Source organism: Panthera tigris, chromosome A2, assembly GCF_018350195.1.
Source record: "Panthera tigris isolate Pti1 chromosome A2, P.tigris_Pti1_mat1.1, whole genome shotgun sequence".
Classification (NCBI taxonomy): Eukaryota; Metazoa; Chordata; class Mammalia; order Carnivora; family Felidae; genus Panthera; species Panthera tigris.
The window spans coordinates 95,208,542-95,225,801 of NC_056661.1; the positions used below are offsets into that span (position 1 = coordinate 95,208,542).

Consider the following 17,260-nt stretch of genomic DNA (forward strand, 5'->3'; position numbering starts at 1 on the left):
CACATGGAGTTATGGACAGATTGTCATTACACCCTATCATTTTAGGACAAGACCAAGTAGAATCATTTGTTACATCTTACTATTTGTTCTAATTTGGTGCCTTAATACTGTTCTGTGGAAAACTATTCAGGTATATAGTAAAAGTCTCCCGAATAGAGAGAATTATTGTCTTGTCTAGTAAATATGCAAGATTGTTGTAAAGCCACAAATGTTACATGAAGCTTTGAAGGAATTACCAAGGCCAGACTCGACCCAAATCAGAGGTCCAAACTCCGGCTGAAGTAATTCTGTGAAGGCCTGATACTTTTTATTTTGCAGGGCTGAGAGGCATCTCTTATTCATGGGAGCCAGGGGACAACGAAGACAAGTTTGCCATCAACTGAAGATTAGACTGTTAAGAATTGGCTCCTACTGTATAAAATAGCTACTTTCTCTGCCGCTGTTCTATAATAAGAAGTGGATGGCTTCTGGTCTCAAACCAAATGTTTTTATCCCAAACAATGGCTGAAAGAGGTGACCAGGAAGACCGGAGACTTTATGACCAAGGTAGAACAGAGACTATTAGTGCTAGCAATGCAAGGGCTTCTGAAACAATTCCAGTGAGTAGACTCAGAATGCAAAATCTGAAGTAAATATGCACGGGGTCTGGAAAATAAGAAGACTAAGAAGGAAGGCAATGTGAAGAGAGGGCCACGTTCCAAGTGTTGCCTTGAAGGAAGATCAGAACTCAATACACATTATTCTCCAAGCCTAGGCACTCTGCAGCTCTGCAGAATGACCTTCATGTTGTCTGTCAACTGGAAAAAAAACTAGTCTGCAAAACTGCTGGGGACTTTAATCTTGAGATAATTTTTTTTTTAAACTGACAAAAGGAGGTTGATTCCTTCCCTATCGCTATACAACTGATAAAAAGGAAACCCACAGTGAATTTTACGGTTGAAGGAGGTCTCTTAAGCTTCAAACCAAGATTAACAACAGTTTTTATAAAATTACCATATTACTTATATTTCACTCTTAATATTATCTTCTTAAAAAATTTTTTTTGATGTTTATTTTTGAGAGAGAGAGAGACAGACAGACAGACAGAGCACGAGTGGGGGAGGGGCAGAGGGAGAGAAGGATACAGAATCTGAAGCAGGCTCCAGGCTCTGGGCTGTCAGCACAGGGCCTGATGTGGGGCTTGAACCCACAGGCTGTGAGGTCGTGACCTGAGCCACTTAGCCAAATGAGCCACCCAGGCGCCCCCCCCCCAAAATTTTTTTAATGTTTATTTATTTTTGAGAGAGAAAGAGAGACAGAGAGAAACAGAGCACAAGTGGGGAAAAAAGAGAGGGTGACACAGAATCTGAAGCAAGCTTCAGGCTCTGAGCTGTCAGTACAGAGCCCGACATGGGGCTTGAACTAACAGATCACAAGATCATGACCTGAGCCAAAGTCAGACCCTCAACTGACTGAGCCAGCCAAGTGCCTCTTAATATTACTCTAAAATGCAGGTAGAGAAGGAAGCCAGGGCTTACATGAGAGTATGTATCTTGTTTTAGTCTTGACAACCCTTCTTAATCTTTGAGAAACTCAATCCTACCTTCCACCTTAAATTTAAACGAGTTTAATAGACGCTTTTTGGAGGGCAATTTGGTTTAGCTGGCAGAATTTTAAATATGCATGTTATCTGACCCTGTAATTTCACTTCTGGAATTCACCATACAGAAATACTTGGACAAATGTTCCACAAAATAAGCACAAGGATTTTACTGCAAAATTGTTTGCAAGAAGACTAAAAACAACCCCTAAATGTCCATCAATGGGAAACTAAATTATGAAATAAATGAACTGACAGTTATTCAGCAGTTTGAAAATGAGCTAGATATCTATGAACTGACATAACCCATTATAATAAAATAAAGCGAATAAAGCAATGTACAGAAGAGTGTGCTATATAGTGTAAGCCCATCTCTCTGACATAGATTTACAGATGTGCCTGTGTGAGCATGTATATATGCATTTATAAACATACACACTTTTGAATTTGCAATAAAGAAGATCTGGAGGTGTATCCAGGGGATTATTTTGGGGAAGCAGATTTTGGATGAGAGTACAGAAAAGATAATATTCACTTTTTATACTTCTGTACTACTTGGCATTTCTGCAACCATACTATTTTACCTTGTGGTTAAAGATTTTTTTTTCCCTTTTTTAAAAAAAAATTTTTAGCGCTTGTTTTTGAGAGAGAGAGAGAGAGAGAGACAGAGCTTGGGTGGGGGAGGGGCAGAGAGAGAGGGAGACACAGAATCTGAAGCAGCTCTGAAGACGCGGGGCTTGAACCCACTGACTGTAAGCTCATAACCTGAGCTGAAGTTGGACGCTTAACCGACTGAGCCACCCAGGCGCCCCTAAAAATTTTTATTTTCTTTTAAATAAAGCTAGCTGGCATCTACATCTCCTAATTTGTTCCTGCACTCAGCAATTCTTGTTTCTGAAAGTGGTATGTGGAGAGATCACAGAGACGGCAAGGCTCCAGGTGCAAGAAATTTTAAAAGAGGACATAGTGGGGAAGATCTGCTGGTGCTGACAAACCACGTGCAGGTTGGCATTCAAGTGCCACCAAGTCAGGGACAAAGGCTAAGCACCTGCATCAATGTCACTTCTCTTAGTTTTACATATGAGGACCCCAACTTTTACAGCCCAAACTAGAAAAGACACAGGAGACAGAAGAAAAAGGAATCTCACTGAGATTCAATGAGTTTAGGAGAGAAGGGCACTGACTCACTTTTTCTCCTCTTGCCAATAAATGGCAGCCTGTTTTTTTCTTTACTTTTCCTTCTATTTGATGGTGTAGATCTGTGCTGTCTAGTATTGTCCAGGTGGCTACTGAGCACTTGACGTGTGGCTCGTCTGAAATGTGAGTGTAAAATACACACTGGAGTCTGAAGACTTATGAGAAAGAATGTAAAATACTCATTCATATTCTTAAATATTCATTACACTGAAATAATATTTTGGATATATTGATTTAAAATAAAATATACTAACAAAACTAATTTTACCTGTTTCTTTTCCCCCCTCTTAACGAGGCTCCTAAAAATTTTGACTTACGCCGTGGCTCACGTTGTATTTCTATCGGACAGAGCTGCTTTAGAGCTTTTTGGATGGGATATCTATATATTCAAATATTTAGGAAAAGGAAGAGCAGGGTGGAGAGGGAGGAACGAATGCACGCGCACACACACACACAAACCGTTATAATGCTACTCTCTATTATTTGATGTCTCTCTAATATTCAGTGTTGCTTGTTATAATTCAGTGTACCTGTTATAGGTCTTCAGCTGTGAGTTCAAGTTCTGCCAATGACCAGATGTGGATCCTGGGGCTGGTCACTTGGGGAGATTAAACTGCAGAATACATGTCAAGTGCTCAGGACCACATGCAAGGGTATGTAATAAACTCTGTCAACAAATGTTGGCTGTTCCAGACATGGTCAAGGGTTCCAGAAATGACCAAGTCATGCTTCTACTCAGAAGCAAAGAATATCAGAGTTAGAATGAATCTTGGCCATTATCCACTGCTGTGTTTTAAAACTCTTGTCAATCTCAAGAGCCCAATATATAAAAAAGATGAAGTGAGGCTGCTCTGAATAAAACGGAGTGTGGGAGCAAGAAAGGACGGTAGTTCCTGAGCTAGGCAGAGGAGTTTGGACACCATGGCTATTGCGTCTTTTCGTGGCCTCTCCATTTTACAGATAAAGACACTGAACTCCAGGCTGATGGCTTGCCTTTAGTCACAGAGCTGGCAGGGCAGGGACAAAACAGGACTAAGTATCTGGTTCCTAAGAAAGAATACGGCTCTGCATCACATTATTACTGTAGTTGTGGTGGACGACGTAAGTGTGCAGGAAGAAAGTGGCTGAGAAAAGTGCCATGAGACAGGTGCACACAGGGTGCTGAGGAGTCATGGAGGTGGGGGGAGTGCGGCAGGTCTCCTTCTGAAGAAGTAGCCTCTAGGTTTAGCTCTGGAAAATGAAAGGGGGCAGGTGGGCACCCAGGTCAAGAGAATCACATGGGTTCTAAGGAGGAAAATCATGATGTGTATTTTGGGGTCAAAAGGTAGGTTGCTTTCACTAACCTGTAAGTTACATCTTGGACAGGAATATGTGCTGAGGCCAGAATAAAGTTGGGGGCTTCTTTAGAAGGTCTTGAGAGCCAAAGATCCTACACCAGTTTTAACAGGTTTTTGTAAAGGGGTGACAATGGAAAGACCGATTTATCCTGAATCCATGAACAGGCAGGAGACAGGAAAGCAGGCTGGCAGGTTAGCGCTTTAGGCTGACTGTCAAGGCCCAAACTGAGGTGACAGAAGTCATGATACAAAGAGGCAAGATCTGACTGACCCTGTGGAGACGGGAACCACAGGGCTTGGAAATATGAGAAGGATGAGGAGGATCCCAAAGTGACTTTGAGGACCCAGCTGGGTAACTGTGAGGATGTTGGTTCCATTAACAGGAAAAATGATGGCAAGAGGAATTGCTGGTGTGGGGGGTCTGGTGAAGGCAAGGTGTCTGTGAGATGGTTGGCAGACAGTCCATCAGGGAACAGGAACGTGGCTCTGGAGCCCATCTGCATCTTATCTAGACAGAAAGTCTTTGGGAACATCTAGGTTTGGAAGAGAAAGATGAAGAAGAGCCGGTAAAGAAGACAAAGGCAGAGGTACCTTGTAGTGTGCTCTTCACCAACAGCAAGGACAGGGAGGGTTTAATGGGACAAATGGTCATGGGATTCAGATGCTGAAGACACCAAGCAAGATGAGGATGGAGAGATGGTTCGTATCAACTCAGAAGGCAGCAGATGCATCGCTAGGAGGATTGTGCAGTCAGATAAGCCTGGCTTCAGAGCATCTCCTCAGCATTTATTAGCTGTGGGATTCTGTACTACTTTATCTTCTCAGGCCTCAGTTTTCTTACCTGTAAAGTGGGGGACAACAGTATCCCGTGAAGTTACTCTGAGATGTTAAGAAATCATATATTTTAAGGCCCTTAGTATAGTGTTTAGCTCATAGCAAGTTCCTAATAAATATTATCTGTTATTTTTATCACTGGAAAGATTTAGGGAATGGCAAATGGTAAAGAGGTGGCGGCTGCATGTAGAGACTCTGTTCTTTTTAGAAGTTTGGCCATGAAAGGAAGGAGAAAGACTGAGGGCACAGAAAGGGGGAGTGAGGTCTTTTCTAGGATGGAGCCGTGAGAGCTAGTAGACAGGGAGACTCTGGAGCAGAAAATCAGAAGGGATGATGGATAGTGGGGGGAGTCCAGAAGCAGGGTAGGATCAAGAACATAAGTTGAAGGGCTTGTCTTATAAGGAAGAAGAATGCAACCTTCTTGCAAACGGGAGAGAAGAAGGAGAGAGGGCGAGGATAAGGAGAGATATTTTGGGTTGAAAGAAGGGGCACAGAGGAGCTCACTTTGGATAGCCTCACTCATCTCAATGAAGTGGAGACATGGCTGAATGTTGGTTTGGGACTATGGGAACGGACTGGGTTTAAAAACTAGAGGGGTTCGGAGGGTAAGAAATTGTGCATGGAACCAGGTCTGAGACTATGGATCCAGAGGACAGGAGATGTGGCCACCAAAAGCTCAGATGGCAAGTGTTGGAAAGCTTGTGTGCTCTAGTTGCCCTTGATCCTGTCTGTAAGCCGGGCTTTATTTTACATGGTGGAACACTTGGATGATGACGCCTAAGGTGCAGTGCCCATGAGGAGTGAGCAAAGGACACAAGTACATCAGAAGGTCCTGAATGCTTAAGTACAGGCTGGGGGACAGGGAGAGAGGGTAAGCTGAGTGATGTGAGCGAAGTCAGTCAGGACCCTCAATCTGCTGTTTCCTTCTACATGCAAAACACTTCCATTGGTAACAGTTCTTACCTCAGCGTAGCTCTGAAAAAGCTACTATGCTTCAAGAAAGCTTTATGCTTAAAAAAAACCAAAACCAAATCACTGGTCCTGTATGTGACAGGTGATGTAATTAAGATGGGGGAGGGGGAGGAGGAGAGGATGGCAAAAAGGAGATGAGAGAATAATGGCAGAATATTGCCCTCAGGAGCAGATGCCCAAGAACATTCCAGTTCTATTCTGAGGGAAGAGAGCATTGACAGAAAATGCCCTGGAGAAGGAGACTGTGAGGAAATTTCAGCGAAGTGGGGCAACCTGTGGCTCAGAACAGGGATTCCAAGGGACAGAGTAGAAAGGATGAGTAGAAGTTGTGAGAGCCAGAGAAGGGGGAAGCAGCTGCTCAGAACAGGGATGAGACCAGGGACACATGGGTGGCTCAGTCGGTTAAGTATGGGTGGCTCAGTCGGTTAAGTATCCGACTCGATCTCAGCTCAGTTCATGGTCTCGCGGTTCATGAGTTCAAGCCCCATGTGGGGCTCTGCAATGACAGTGTGGAGCCTGCTTGGGATTCTCTCTCTTTCCCTCTCTCTCTGCCCCTCCTGCTCTCTCTCTCTCTCTCTCAAAATAAATAAATAAACTTAAAAAATAAAAAAGAATAGGGATGAGACCATGGGGAGAAGTCACAGAGCAGTAATTGTCAGTAAAAGGGAAGCAATGACTCGGGCAGTTGGAGGGAAGGACAGGATGACAGAATGGCAGAAGAATACTATAAAGATAAAATCCAGTTTGCAGAGAAGACCACAGAACAGGCAGACCCAGGGTGCCAGACTCAAGTGGCTGTGGGTTGGGATGCCCAAGTGCCGCAGAGCTGTCCCGACAGGGAAAGGCCATGGCTTAAGGCAGCATCTCGATATGCATCGTGAAAACGAATGCATTTTTCAAATTCATGTTAAAGTAAAACACATATTAAGAATAAGAGAAATCAACACTGATTACATTAATGGTGCTCCTTTGTTATTAGAACTACCTTTTATGCATTATTCAACCAAGATCAGTTCTTTTCCTAAGTACCATTGTGGGTATTTCCTTACTCAAGAAAAGGCTTCTTTAAAGTTCTTCCCACTTGGTTGGTTGGTTCTTTAAAGAAAAATAAATACATAAATAAAAGGGCCTAGGAAAGCACCCAAGAAGAGATAAGAAATCTCAAGGTCCAGCTAAGTGCCCTGGTTTCCACACACGTGTTCTGACCTAACCTGAGGTAATGGGTTTCCACTTACAGGCTACAGCTTGCCTTCTGGTGCCTTGTTATTCAGGTCAGCCCTTAATTAAGGACCGCATTTTACTGATGTCACTAAGGAGAGAGCATTCAAATATGGGGAACCACCAACACAGTAACCAATGGGAAAACTGGCAAGGCACTCAGTGACATTTTAAAGACATCTGTTCACAGACCACTCAGCCACAAAAGACAGTTTCACTGTCTGTTTCTCAGCTACTGGGTATTTAATTCATAGAAATCAATGACGACAAGCCTAGAGAGGCCACCATACATGGGATAATATAACCATGAAGCCTTGTTTGTTTCCTTCCAACAGTGACTGTATTTATTATATTCTTCCTAATAGCATTTGGCATTTCTTAGCTAGGCATCAGTAGAGTTGGCAACTGAGAACTTCTAAGAATTACTATCTGCTTACCACAATCTCCATATTCAAAGAACTAGTTTTAGAATTAGTTTTTTTTTTTTCGAACGTGCATTTTCTTTTTATGACTTTGCTATAACCTGGAAAACCCCATAACCTTCAAACCACAGACAATAGTTCTGATCAGGATCACAAGATAACCTGGATAGTTAGCAATTGTGAATTTAATTTGCTATGACGTTAAAAATCAATCTATCTCATCCATCCATCCTATCCCATCTCGTCCCATCCTTCAGCCTGGCTAGCTGACCAAATTCCTAATACTGTTTTTTAGTATTAGAAGGTAACTCAATGTGGAGTACAGATGGACTACCCATAGACAAAGAGCTAAAGGAGGATAAAAAAAACTTCAACTCTCATCCATTTTGTAAAATGCTGCTGTAAGTCATTGGGGCAATTATTAAACCCAGATGATATTGATAGATAGTATTAAAACTCTCTGGCAACTCATTTTTTTTTTTTTTTTTTTTAATGAGAGAGAGAGAGCATGCATGTACAAGTGGGGATGGGCAAAGGGAGAGAATCTTAAGGGGGCTCCATGCATGCTCAACGTGGAGCCCGACGCAGGGCTCGTTCTCAAGACCATGAGATCATGACCTGAGCCGAAAATCAAGTTGGTAACTTAAACAATTAAGCTACACAGGCGTCCCTCTCTGGCAACTCTTAATAATATCACAGAGAATTGGCCAACTTTTCTAAGACAGGAGAGACTGGAAATCAAAGGTATTAAATGCATGGTTTGCTTCTTGACCTTCTAAAATGTCATTGCTGCTACACTGTAATAATGCATAAAACATTCCAGATAAAAAATATAACCTAATAGGTGAAGCAACAGCAAGGGCAGAAACATGACCGAGTGAAAAACAATCAAACGTTATACAGTCAGGCAGACTTGGGTTCAAATTTGGCTCTGCCATTTAAGAGCTGTGTGCCCATGGACAATTATTTACTCTCCTTGCAGGAGACTTTGGCCTGTCATCTGGAAACTGGATAATAGTCCTCAGAATGTGGGTTTAGTGAGATAATGTGTGTGAAGGGCCTGGCCCTGTGTCTGTCACATGACAGACAAATGTCACCTCCCTTTGTTTCTTATTTTTCTCCTTAGGTTTTATGGAGAATGGTGAGCCTTCCTAATACATAAATGATTATTCCTCAATAATTTTATTTAAACAACTAGGATGTGACCTCTAAGTAAGGTTAATCCTGACTTCTGGCCTTCCACTAAGAAATCTCTTTCCCTCTCTGGAAACACTCTTCTCATTATACCTATTCACAGAACCCTATGCTTCTTCATAGCATTTACCTGGCTCTGGCTAATTAACTAATCATGCACGCAATGCCTCTCTTCCCCACTAGAATTTAATTTATCTCTCTAGAAAAGGGTCTTGCATATAGTAGCCACGCAGTAAGTTACTTGTAGATTAAATGAAATGCTTGTTAAAAGGTTTCCAACATGTGACATAGACCACTGGTGACATGTGAGAGAGATGATTTTAGGGGTTGAACATGGACTAAGTTTCTCAATAATTTTAATGGTTATATATCTATTTGAGTGTGTACTAGACACATAAATAACTGGTTCATCAAATCTGTGATTTTATATATTTTTACTTAGGATGAGGCTAACAAAAGTAAATTGTCTAGAAAATATAAAAAAGAACCAACTAGGGGTGCCTGGGTGGCTCAGTTGGTTGAGTGTTTGACTCTTGATTTTGGCTCAGGACACAATCCCAGGGTCATGGGATTGAGCCCCACATTGGGCTCCATGCTGAGTGTGGAGCCTGCTTGAAATTCTCTCTCTCTCTCTCTCTCTCTCTCTCTCTCTCTCTCTCTCTCTCTCTCCCCCCCCCCCCCCACTTCTGGCCCTCTCCCCTGCATGTGTGCGTGCTCTCTCTCTCTCAAAATAAAATTAAAAATTAAAAAAAAAAGAGAACCAATCAGAGCTGAAGAATACAATAACTGAAATGAAAAATACACTAGAGGGAATCAATAGCAGGTTAGAGGTTCCCAGAAGAACGGGATCAGTGATCTGGAAGACAATGTAAGTAGAAATCACCCAACTGAAATAGGAAAAAGGAAAAAAGAATGAAAAAAAAATTGAGGATAGTTTAAGAGACCTCTGGGACACTAATATTTGATATTTTGTGGATCCTAGAAGGAGAAGAGAGACAGAAAGGTACAGAAAACCTATTTGAAAAAAAAATGGCTAAAAACTTCCCTAACCCGGTGAAAGAAAAGACATCCAAGTCCAGGAATCATATGGAATCCCAAATAAGATAAACTCAAAGAGATCCACACCAAGACACATTATAATTAAAGTGTCAACAGTTGAAGATAGAGACTCTTAAAAGCAGCAAGAGAGAAACCACTAGTTACAAACATGGGAACCCCCATAAGGCTATCATCTGATTTTTCAGCAGAAACTTTACAGGCCAGAAGGGACTGGCAGGATATATTCAAAGCGTTGAAAGGGAAAAATTTATAACCAGGAATACTCTACCTATCATGGTAATTATTCAGAATAGGAGAGATAGAGAGTTTTGCAGACAAGCAAAAGCTAAAGGAGTTTATCAGCACCAAACTAACCTTACAAGAAATCTTCAAGAGATTTCTTTAAATGGAAAAGAGGGGTGACTGGGTGGCTCAGTAGGTTGAGCATCCTACTCTTGATTTCATCTCAGGTCAGGATCCCAGGGTTGTGGGATTCAGCCCTGCAGTGGACGGCTCTGCACTGAGTGTGGAGCCTGCTTAAGATTTTCTCTTTCGCTCTGCCTCTCGCCCCTGCTTGCACACTCTCTATAAAATAAAAAAAAAAGGGGGTGGGGCACCTGGGTGGCTCAGTTGGTTAAGTGGCCAACTCTTGATTTCGGCAGAGATTATGATCTCACAGTTTGTGAGATCAAGCCCCACCTCAGGCTTTGTGTTGACTGTGCAGAGCCCAGATGGGATTCTCTCTCTTTCTCTGCCCCTCCCATTTGCATGAGCACATCTGCGTGCACTCCCTCTCTCAAAAATAAACTTAAAAAATTTTTTTTCTTAAATGGAGAAGAAAATGCCATAACTAGAAAGGAGAAAATTATGAAAGAAAAAAAAAATCTCACCGGTAAAGGTAAATTTATAGTAAAGGTAGCAGATTATCTACCAAATAGCTAGTATGAAGGTTAAAAGGCGAAAATAGTAAAATCATCTAGACCTATGATAATCAGTCAAGGAATACACAAAATAGTATATAATAGTGTCAAAAACATAAAACATGGATGGAAGGGAGTTAAAATGTAGTGGTTTTAGCATGTGTGTGAAAATAGGAAACAATCCACCTAAAATAGACTGCTATGTGTATATATAGAATATTATATATGAACCTCATGGTAACCACAAACCAAATACCTCTGACAGACATGCAAAAATAAAGAGAAAGAAATACAAAACATAACACTGAGGAGAGTCACCAAGTCACAAGGGAAGAGAAAAAAATTAGAAGGAACAGAGAACTATAAAAAGAACCTGAAAACAATCAATAAAATGGCAATAATTACCTATCCATCAATAAATACTCTAAAAGTAAATGGACTAAATGCTCCAATAGAAAGGCAGAGTGGCTGAATGGATTAAAAAAAACAAGACCTATTTATATGTCGACTATAAGAGACTCATTTCAGATCTAAAGACACACAGACTGAAAATGAAGGGATGCAAAAAAATATCCCAGGCAAATTGGAATGAAAAGAAAGCTAAAGTAGCAATATTCGTATCAGAAAAAAACAGGCTTTAAAACAAAGACTGTAACAAGAGACAAAGAAAAACATTATATAATCATAAAGGGATCAGTCCAATAAGAAGATATAACACATATATGTACACACCCAACATGGGGCACCTAAACATATAAAGCAAATATTAGCAAATATAAAGGGAGAAACTGACAGTTACACAGTAATAGCAGGGGACTACTTTAACACTCCACTTTATACCAATGGATAGATCATTTAGACAGAAAATCAATAAGGAAACATTAGCCTAAATGACATCTTACAGCAGATGAACTGAACAGATATTTACAGAACATAACATCCAAAAGCAACAGAATTTACATTCTTTTCAAGTGTACACGGAACATTATCCAGGATAGATCACATGTTAAGACATAAAACAAGTCTTAATAAATTTAAGGATTAAAATCATATATGGCGTCTTTCAAAGCACGATGGTATGAAACTAAAAATCAATTACAAGAAAACTAGAAAAACCACAAACATATGGAGACTAAACAACATGCTACTAAACAACCTAAGGGTCAATGAAAAAATCAAAGAGGAAATCAAATGAAATATAAAGACAACAGTCCAAAATCTATGAGACACAGCAAAAGCAGTTCCAAGACCGAATTTTACAGTGATACAGGTCTACCTCAAGAAACAGGAAAAATCTCAAATAAGCAATTTAACTTTATACCTAAAGGAATAGAAGAACAAACCTAAAGTTAGTAGAAGAAAGATAATAATAAAGAGAGGAGAAATGAATGCAATATAGGCAAATCTTGGGAGATACCGTGGCTTTAGTTCCGGACCACCATAATAAAATATTAGTAAAGTGAACCAAATGAATTTTTTGGTTTCCCAGTGCATAAAAAAGTTATGTTTAACATTACCCTCTTGTCTATTAAGTATGCAATAGCATTATGTCTAAAAACACAATGTATATACATTAATTAAAAATACTTTATTGCTAATAAATGTTAATCATCATCTAAGTTTTCAGTGAGTCCTAATCACAGATCATCATAACAAATATGATAATAATTAAAATGCTTGAAATATTACAAGAATTACCAAAATGTAACACAGAGACATGAAGTAAGCAAATGCTGTTGGAAAAATGGTGCTGACAGACTTGTTTGGGGCAGGACACAAACCTTAATTTGTTAAAAAAAAAAAAAAGCATCTGCAAAGCACAATAAAATGAGGTATGCCTGGAGTTAATAATACATAACAACTTCGTATGGTGACAGATAGGATCTAGATTTAATGTGGCGATTGATCTGTAATGTATACGAATGTTGAATCACTATGTTGTACACCTGAAACTAACATAATATTGTATGTCAATTATACTCCAATTAAAAAAAAAAGGTAAATTGTTTAGGTTAAAAAATTAAGTAAGTATAGTTGTCCTGAGGATATGGCAAAAATCATGAAAGTGTTAAAAAAGATGACAAAATTTGGGAAATACTGCCATAATAACAAGTAGGAACCCAGAGTGGACACATGCCAGGATTCTCTGATTTAGAGTTAGCCTAAGGTAATGAGGGAGTCTGCTTTCAGAATCTATGGCTTGTAAATTCTCAGCTGGACACTGCAATAGGTGTGTCAAGATGGACTCAGGAATCAAGACAGAATCAGGACCAGCTGGGGACTGGACCACAGAACTCATCTGACATAAGTAAGAAGCGGGCACAATCAGATTATCTTGGTATTATCATAGGAAATACCAAACAAGAACAGAGTAGGAACAAAGGTCAGATCCTACGGCCATATTCAAAGTCAAAGCCAAAGCAGGAACTACTTAGGAGACAGGGCACCCACCCTGTGAATGGTGTGTACTAAGCCTGGATTCATTCTCCTTCGTCCACATGGGCCTGGATTCTGATATTGCTTCCTCCTTCAGGCAATTAATTCTCAATTTACTACCTCTATGCAAGGCTCCAAGAGACAGAGTACTTTCTTTTGTGCACATCTAAAAAGGCAACGGGTCTCTACTCATCATCTCACTTTCCTAGTAAACTGAAGCAGACTGTTGCTGCCATCATGAAAGCAGTGTTTCCCTAAGCCTCCAACATTGAGTCCCCCTTCCCAGACTTCATGCTGGGGTGAAGAGACGGGTATCCCTGTCATGTTGGATTGGAAGAGAGAATGAGTTTTTCCGTAGAAAAAAAATGTTATAAATGGAAAATAGGTTTTGATGAATTAGTAGAAATAATGTTTCATATATATCCCAGGTTATATAGGATTCTGCAAGCTAGACTGGGAACCAGATTAGCAATTATGTCACCACTTCAGTGGGAAAGTGCTTTAATGCTATAAAATGAAAATTCAGGTTACAACCATTGCATAGGTAGCAACTAGCTTAGAAATACAGCAAATTCCTTACTAGTGAATGCTTAACACTACATATCTTAAATTTTATCTTTCTTTTAACATCTTTCAGAAAAATAATGGTTTTATCATCAATAGTGGCTGGTATTCAAGTCTTGTACTATTGAAAAAAAACCGATCAGGGGTGCCTAGCCGGCTCAGTTGGTTAAGCGTCCAACTCGTTTTTTGTTTTTGTTTTGTTTTGTTTTTAAATCTTTATTCACTTTTGAGAGAGAGACAGAGTGTGAGTGGGGGAGGAACAGAGAGAGAGGGAGACACAGAATCCAAAGCAGGCTGCAGGCTCTGAGCTGTCAGCACAGACCCCGGCACAGGGCTTGACTCAAGAACGGAGAAATCATGACCTGAGCCAAAGTCGGACGCTTAACCACCTGAGCCATCCAGGTGCCCCTAAGCATCCAACTCTTGATCTCAGGTCAAGTCTTGATCTCAGGGTTGTGAGTTCAAGTCCAATACTGGGCTCCACACTGGGCATGAAGCCTACTTAAAAACAAACAGTCCCCCCCGAAACAAAACCCCCAAAACTGATCACTCTCCCCCTTATTACAAAAGCAGGATCAATCTTTATATCTGAGGACAATTCTGGACATATCAATGTAATTTTAACAGACATTTCTCTAATCAGCTCTTAGGTGAACGAAGTTATTTATGGGATGAACTAGAATGCCTGCTTGTCTCCCACCTTGCCATACTGACAGTAAATTATTTCCTGTTCTGACCATAATGCTTTAACCCAATGTTTTCTACACTTGTCTGATGAAAAGAATTTTACATGAGGTACTTTTAAAAACAAGAATGCCTGGCCCCAGCCTAGTTATGAATCAGAATCTCTAAGGGAGAGGTCTGGGAATTGCACATCTACATTGCTCATCCCTGGTGATCTTGTCATCCAACCCCGTGGTCCTTACCCTGGAGGGTGAATTAGACTAGCCAGGAGGGCTGGTGAAAACACAAGTTGCTGAGCCCCAGCCCAAGAGCCTCTGATCCAGTGGGCTGGAGTAGGGATGGGGGGAGCTGGGAATTTGCATTTCTACCAAGGTCCTTAGTGATGCTGATGCCTTAGGTCCAAGGACTACACTTCCAAACCACTTATTTAGCTTGTTTGGTAAACATTGCAGCTGAATTCAATATTACTTATTTTCTTCCTTCCTTGGTAGAAAAACTACATTGGATTAAAACTCACAAGACTTCATTTGGAATAATACCCTTGCTACTTTTTAGCTGCTTGATGTTAGACAAATGAATTTATCACTGCATCTCAATTATCTTTTTTTAAATTAATTAGTTTATTTATTTATTTAGAGAGCATGTGCTCAGGAGAGGGCCAGAGAGAGAGAATCCCAAGCAGGCTTTGGGCTGTCAGGGCAGGCTCTGGGCTGTCAGGGTAAAGCCCAAGGTGAGGCTCGATCTCACGAACAAAGAGATCATGACCTGAGCCAAAATCAAGAGTCAGCCGCTTAACGCACTGAGCCACCCAGGTGCCTCTCAGTTATCTTTGATAAGGAAGCATAAAAAGGTAACAGAAGGGAAGAAGTTTGGTCCTGTACTTGGCATACAGTAGGCCTGCATCAAACATCTATGTACTTTGATTTCTTTGGCATGATCCCTTCCTGTGAGCAATATACAAAAATGCTGAATTCTAAAAATAGGTCCCCAAATTTATTACATGCACTAAAACTTAATTTGGTTAAAACAGAAGAAGAGTCAAGCACTTCTCTTCCTTGTGAGCTATCATGTAGCCAACACTCTGAACATAACATGCGCAACGGGAATATACTCAGCTTCCCAACTCACGTTTCCCAGGGACATAGGGAAATGAAAATAGAAAACAAGGAGTCATTAGATTATGATTAGGTTCTCTGCTTAATTTTGATTTGCTGAATTTCGTGCCTGGGAACGGATTATTTTCCCGGCAGATCTTTGTTGTATTGTTTGGCTACTTGTTGTGACCTGAAAATCAAATGAATCATAGACTCTCAGAATCAGAGGGCTCTGGAGGTCATCTAGCCCATCCACCCACTCCAAGAATGCCACTGCAAACACTTCCAATGTGTGGTGGTCCAGTTTCTTCTTGAATACCCAGTGAGGATACACCACTTTCAGTGACCCCAATCGTCTCTTCAGGGGACTGCCTAACATTAGATTTTCCCACTTCTGTGCAAAAGTCTTTATTTCTGTAATTTCTGTATCTTTGGTCCTTGTCTTGCTCTCTGTGGTGCCTGGGTATGTCTAATCTCTCCTCCATCTGACAGCATTTTCAGTATTCTGAAGCAGTGCTGACATCTTCTTTGCCTATTCCTTTTCAATCTGAACATTCTGTTTAAGCAACTATTCTCACCATCAAAATTTCCATACATTTAACAGCCTTTGTCCTTCTCCTGTGTACAAAGTCCACCGTGAGGATATTTTTACGTCCTATCATCATCAACAAAAATAAGTCATAAGAACAGTGGCATGTTACTTTCCAAACAGAGTTTCTGAGAGCTGGAAGCTAGAGTCATACAAAAGTACACCGTAAGGACTTACACCGTAAGTACACCATAGAGACAGCATCTCCAGGACAGGCTTTGACACGGTACCCGAGGCAGGTGGATCTGGACCTAGCATGAGCTTACTTGCAACAGAAATGCTTTGCTATCACTTAAATTACTGAAGACCAAAAAGCCTCTTTCTAAGGAAGGCAGAGTGAAACAAAAGGCATCTCTTACTTTCTACGAAACATTTCTGCAAATATGCAGCCAACACTCCAGAGGTCCACGGGGGTGGCGTAGCTGGACTGAAGCAAGACTTCTGGAGCTCTGTACCACAGCGTGACGACCTGCAACGGCAAACAGATCTGAGCGTTACTGAGGAAGATGGCTGGTTGCTTAAACTTCTCATCCTGGCTGGTTTAATGCCAAGATCCAGTTCAGAAAGAGCTCTTAGCCATCATCTGGGGACGCTGAGATAGAAGCAATAAACAACTAGGACTCATTACTGACAGGTCAGGAAATGACATCATCCCCACAACCTGGGTTCCCACCTCAGACTTGGGTGTTTCTTACTAGGATGGTAAAATAACTGAATTTCAGAAAGCAAAGCAAAGACTTAAAAAAACGCGAATCTTAAAATTGTTCTTTTTGTTAAGGGGCTTAAAAAAAATACATGGAAAACAAGTGTAGGCAATGATTCTAGCTCAATTCCTAGGTCAGTAGTATTGGGAAATCAGAAGATGAGTCCAGTGGTTGCTGGATGTTGACCTTGAAGTATAAAGAGCACCCAGGACAAGTCAAAACTACTCGTATCATGAGACTGTGCAAAATTAAAATAAACCCCCTTCAATGCCGCTCTTTTCAGAAAACAAATAAAAAACAACTTAAGACAGAATGTGTAACTGAATTGTTTATACTATATGTAAAAAAGCCATCCAGAGTACCGGATTCCCAAATAGGAAGAATCTCCTTTAATACAGAGTAGTGTACAGTAACAGGTGAAACAAACACAACTGTAACTACTTCTGCAAGGCTGGGAGGTAAGGAAACAGATGTATAG

At 40.7% G+C, this 17,260-nt stretch overlaps 1 protein-coding gene across 3 annotated transcripts in view; it reads right to left on the reverse strand.

The window, feature by feature from the left end:
• The window catches only part of CDK6 (cyclin dependent kinase 6), a 246,911-nt gene that overhangs the window by 51,698 nt on the left and 177,953 nt on the right, over positions 1 to 17,260 (reverse strand). For all 3 annotated transcript variants that reach the window (XM_042966501.1, XM_042966511.1, XM_042966509.1), the window contains one exon: positions 16,438 to 16,547. In XM_042966501.1, coding sequence (XP_042822435.1) covers positions 16,438 to 16,547 — 110 coding nt within the window. The remainder of the gene's footprint in view (positions 1 to 16,437; positions 16,548 to 17,260) is intronic.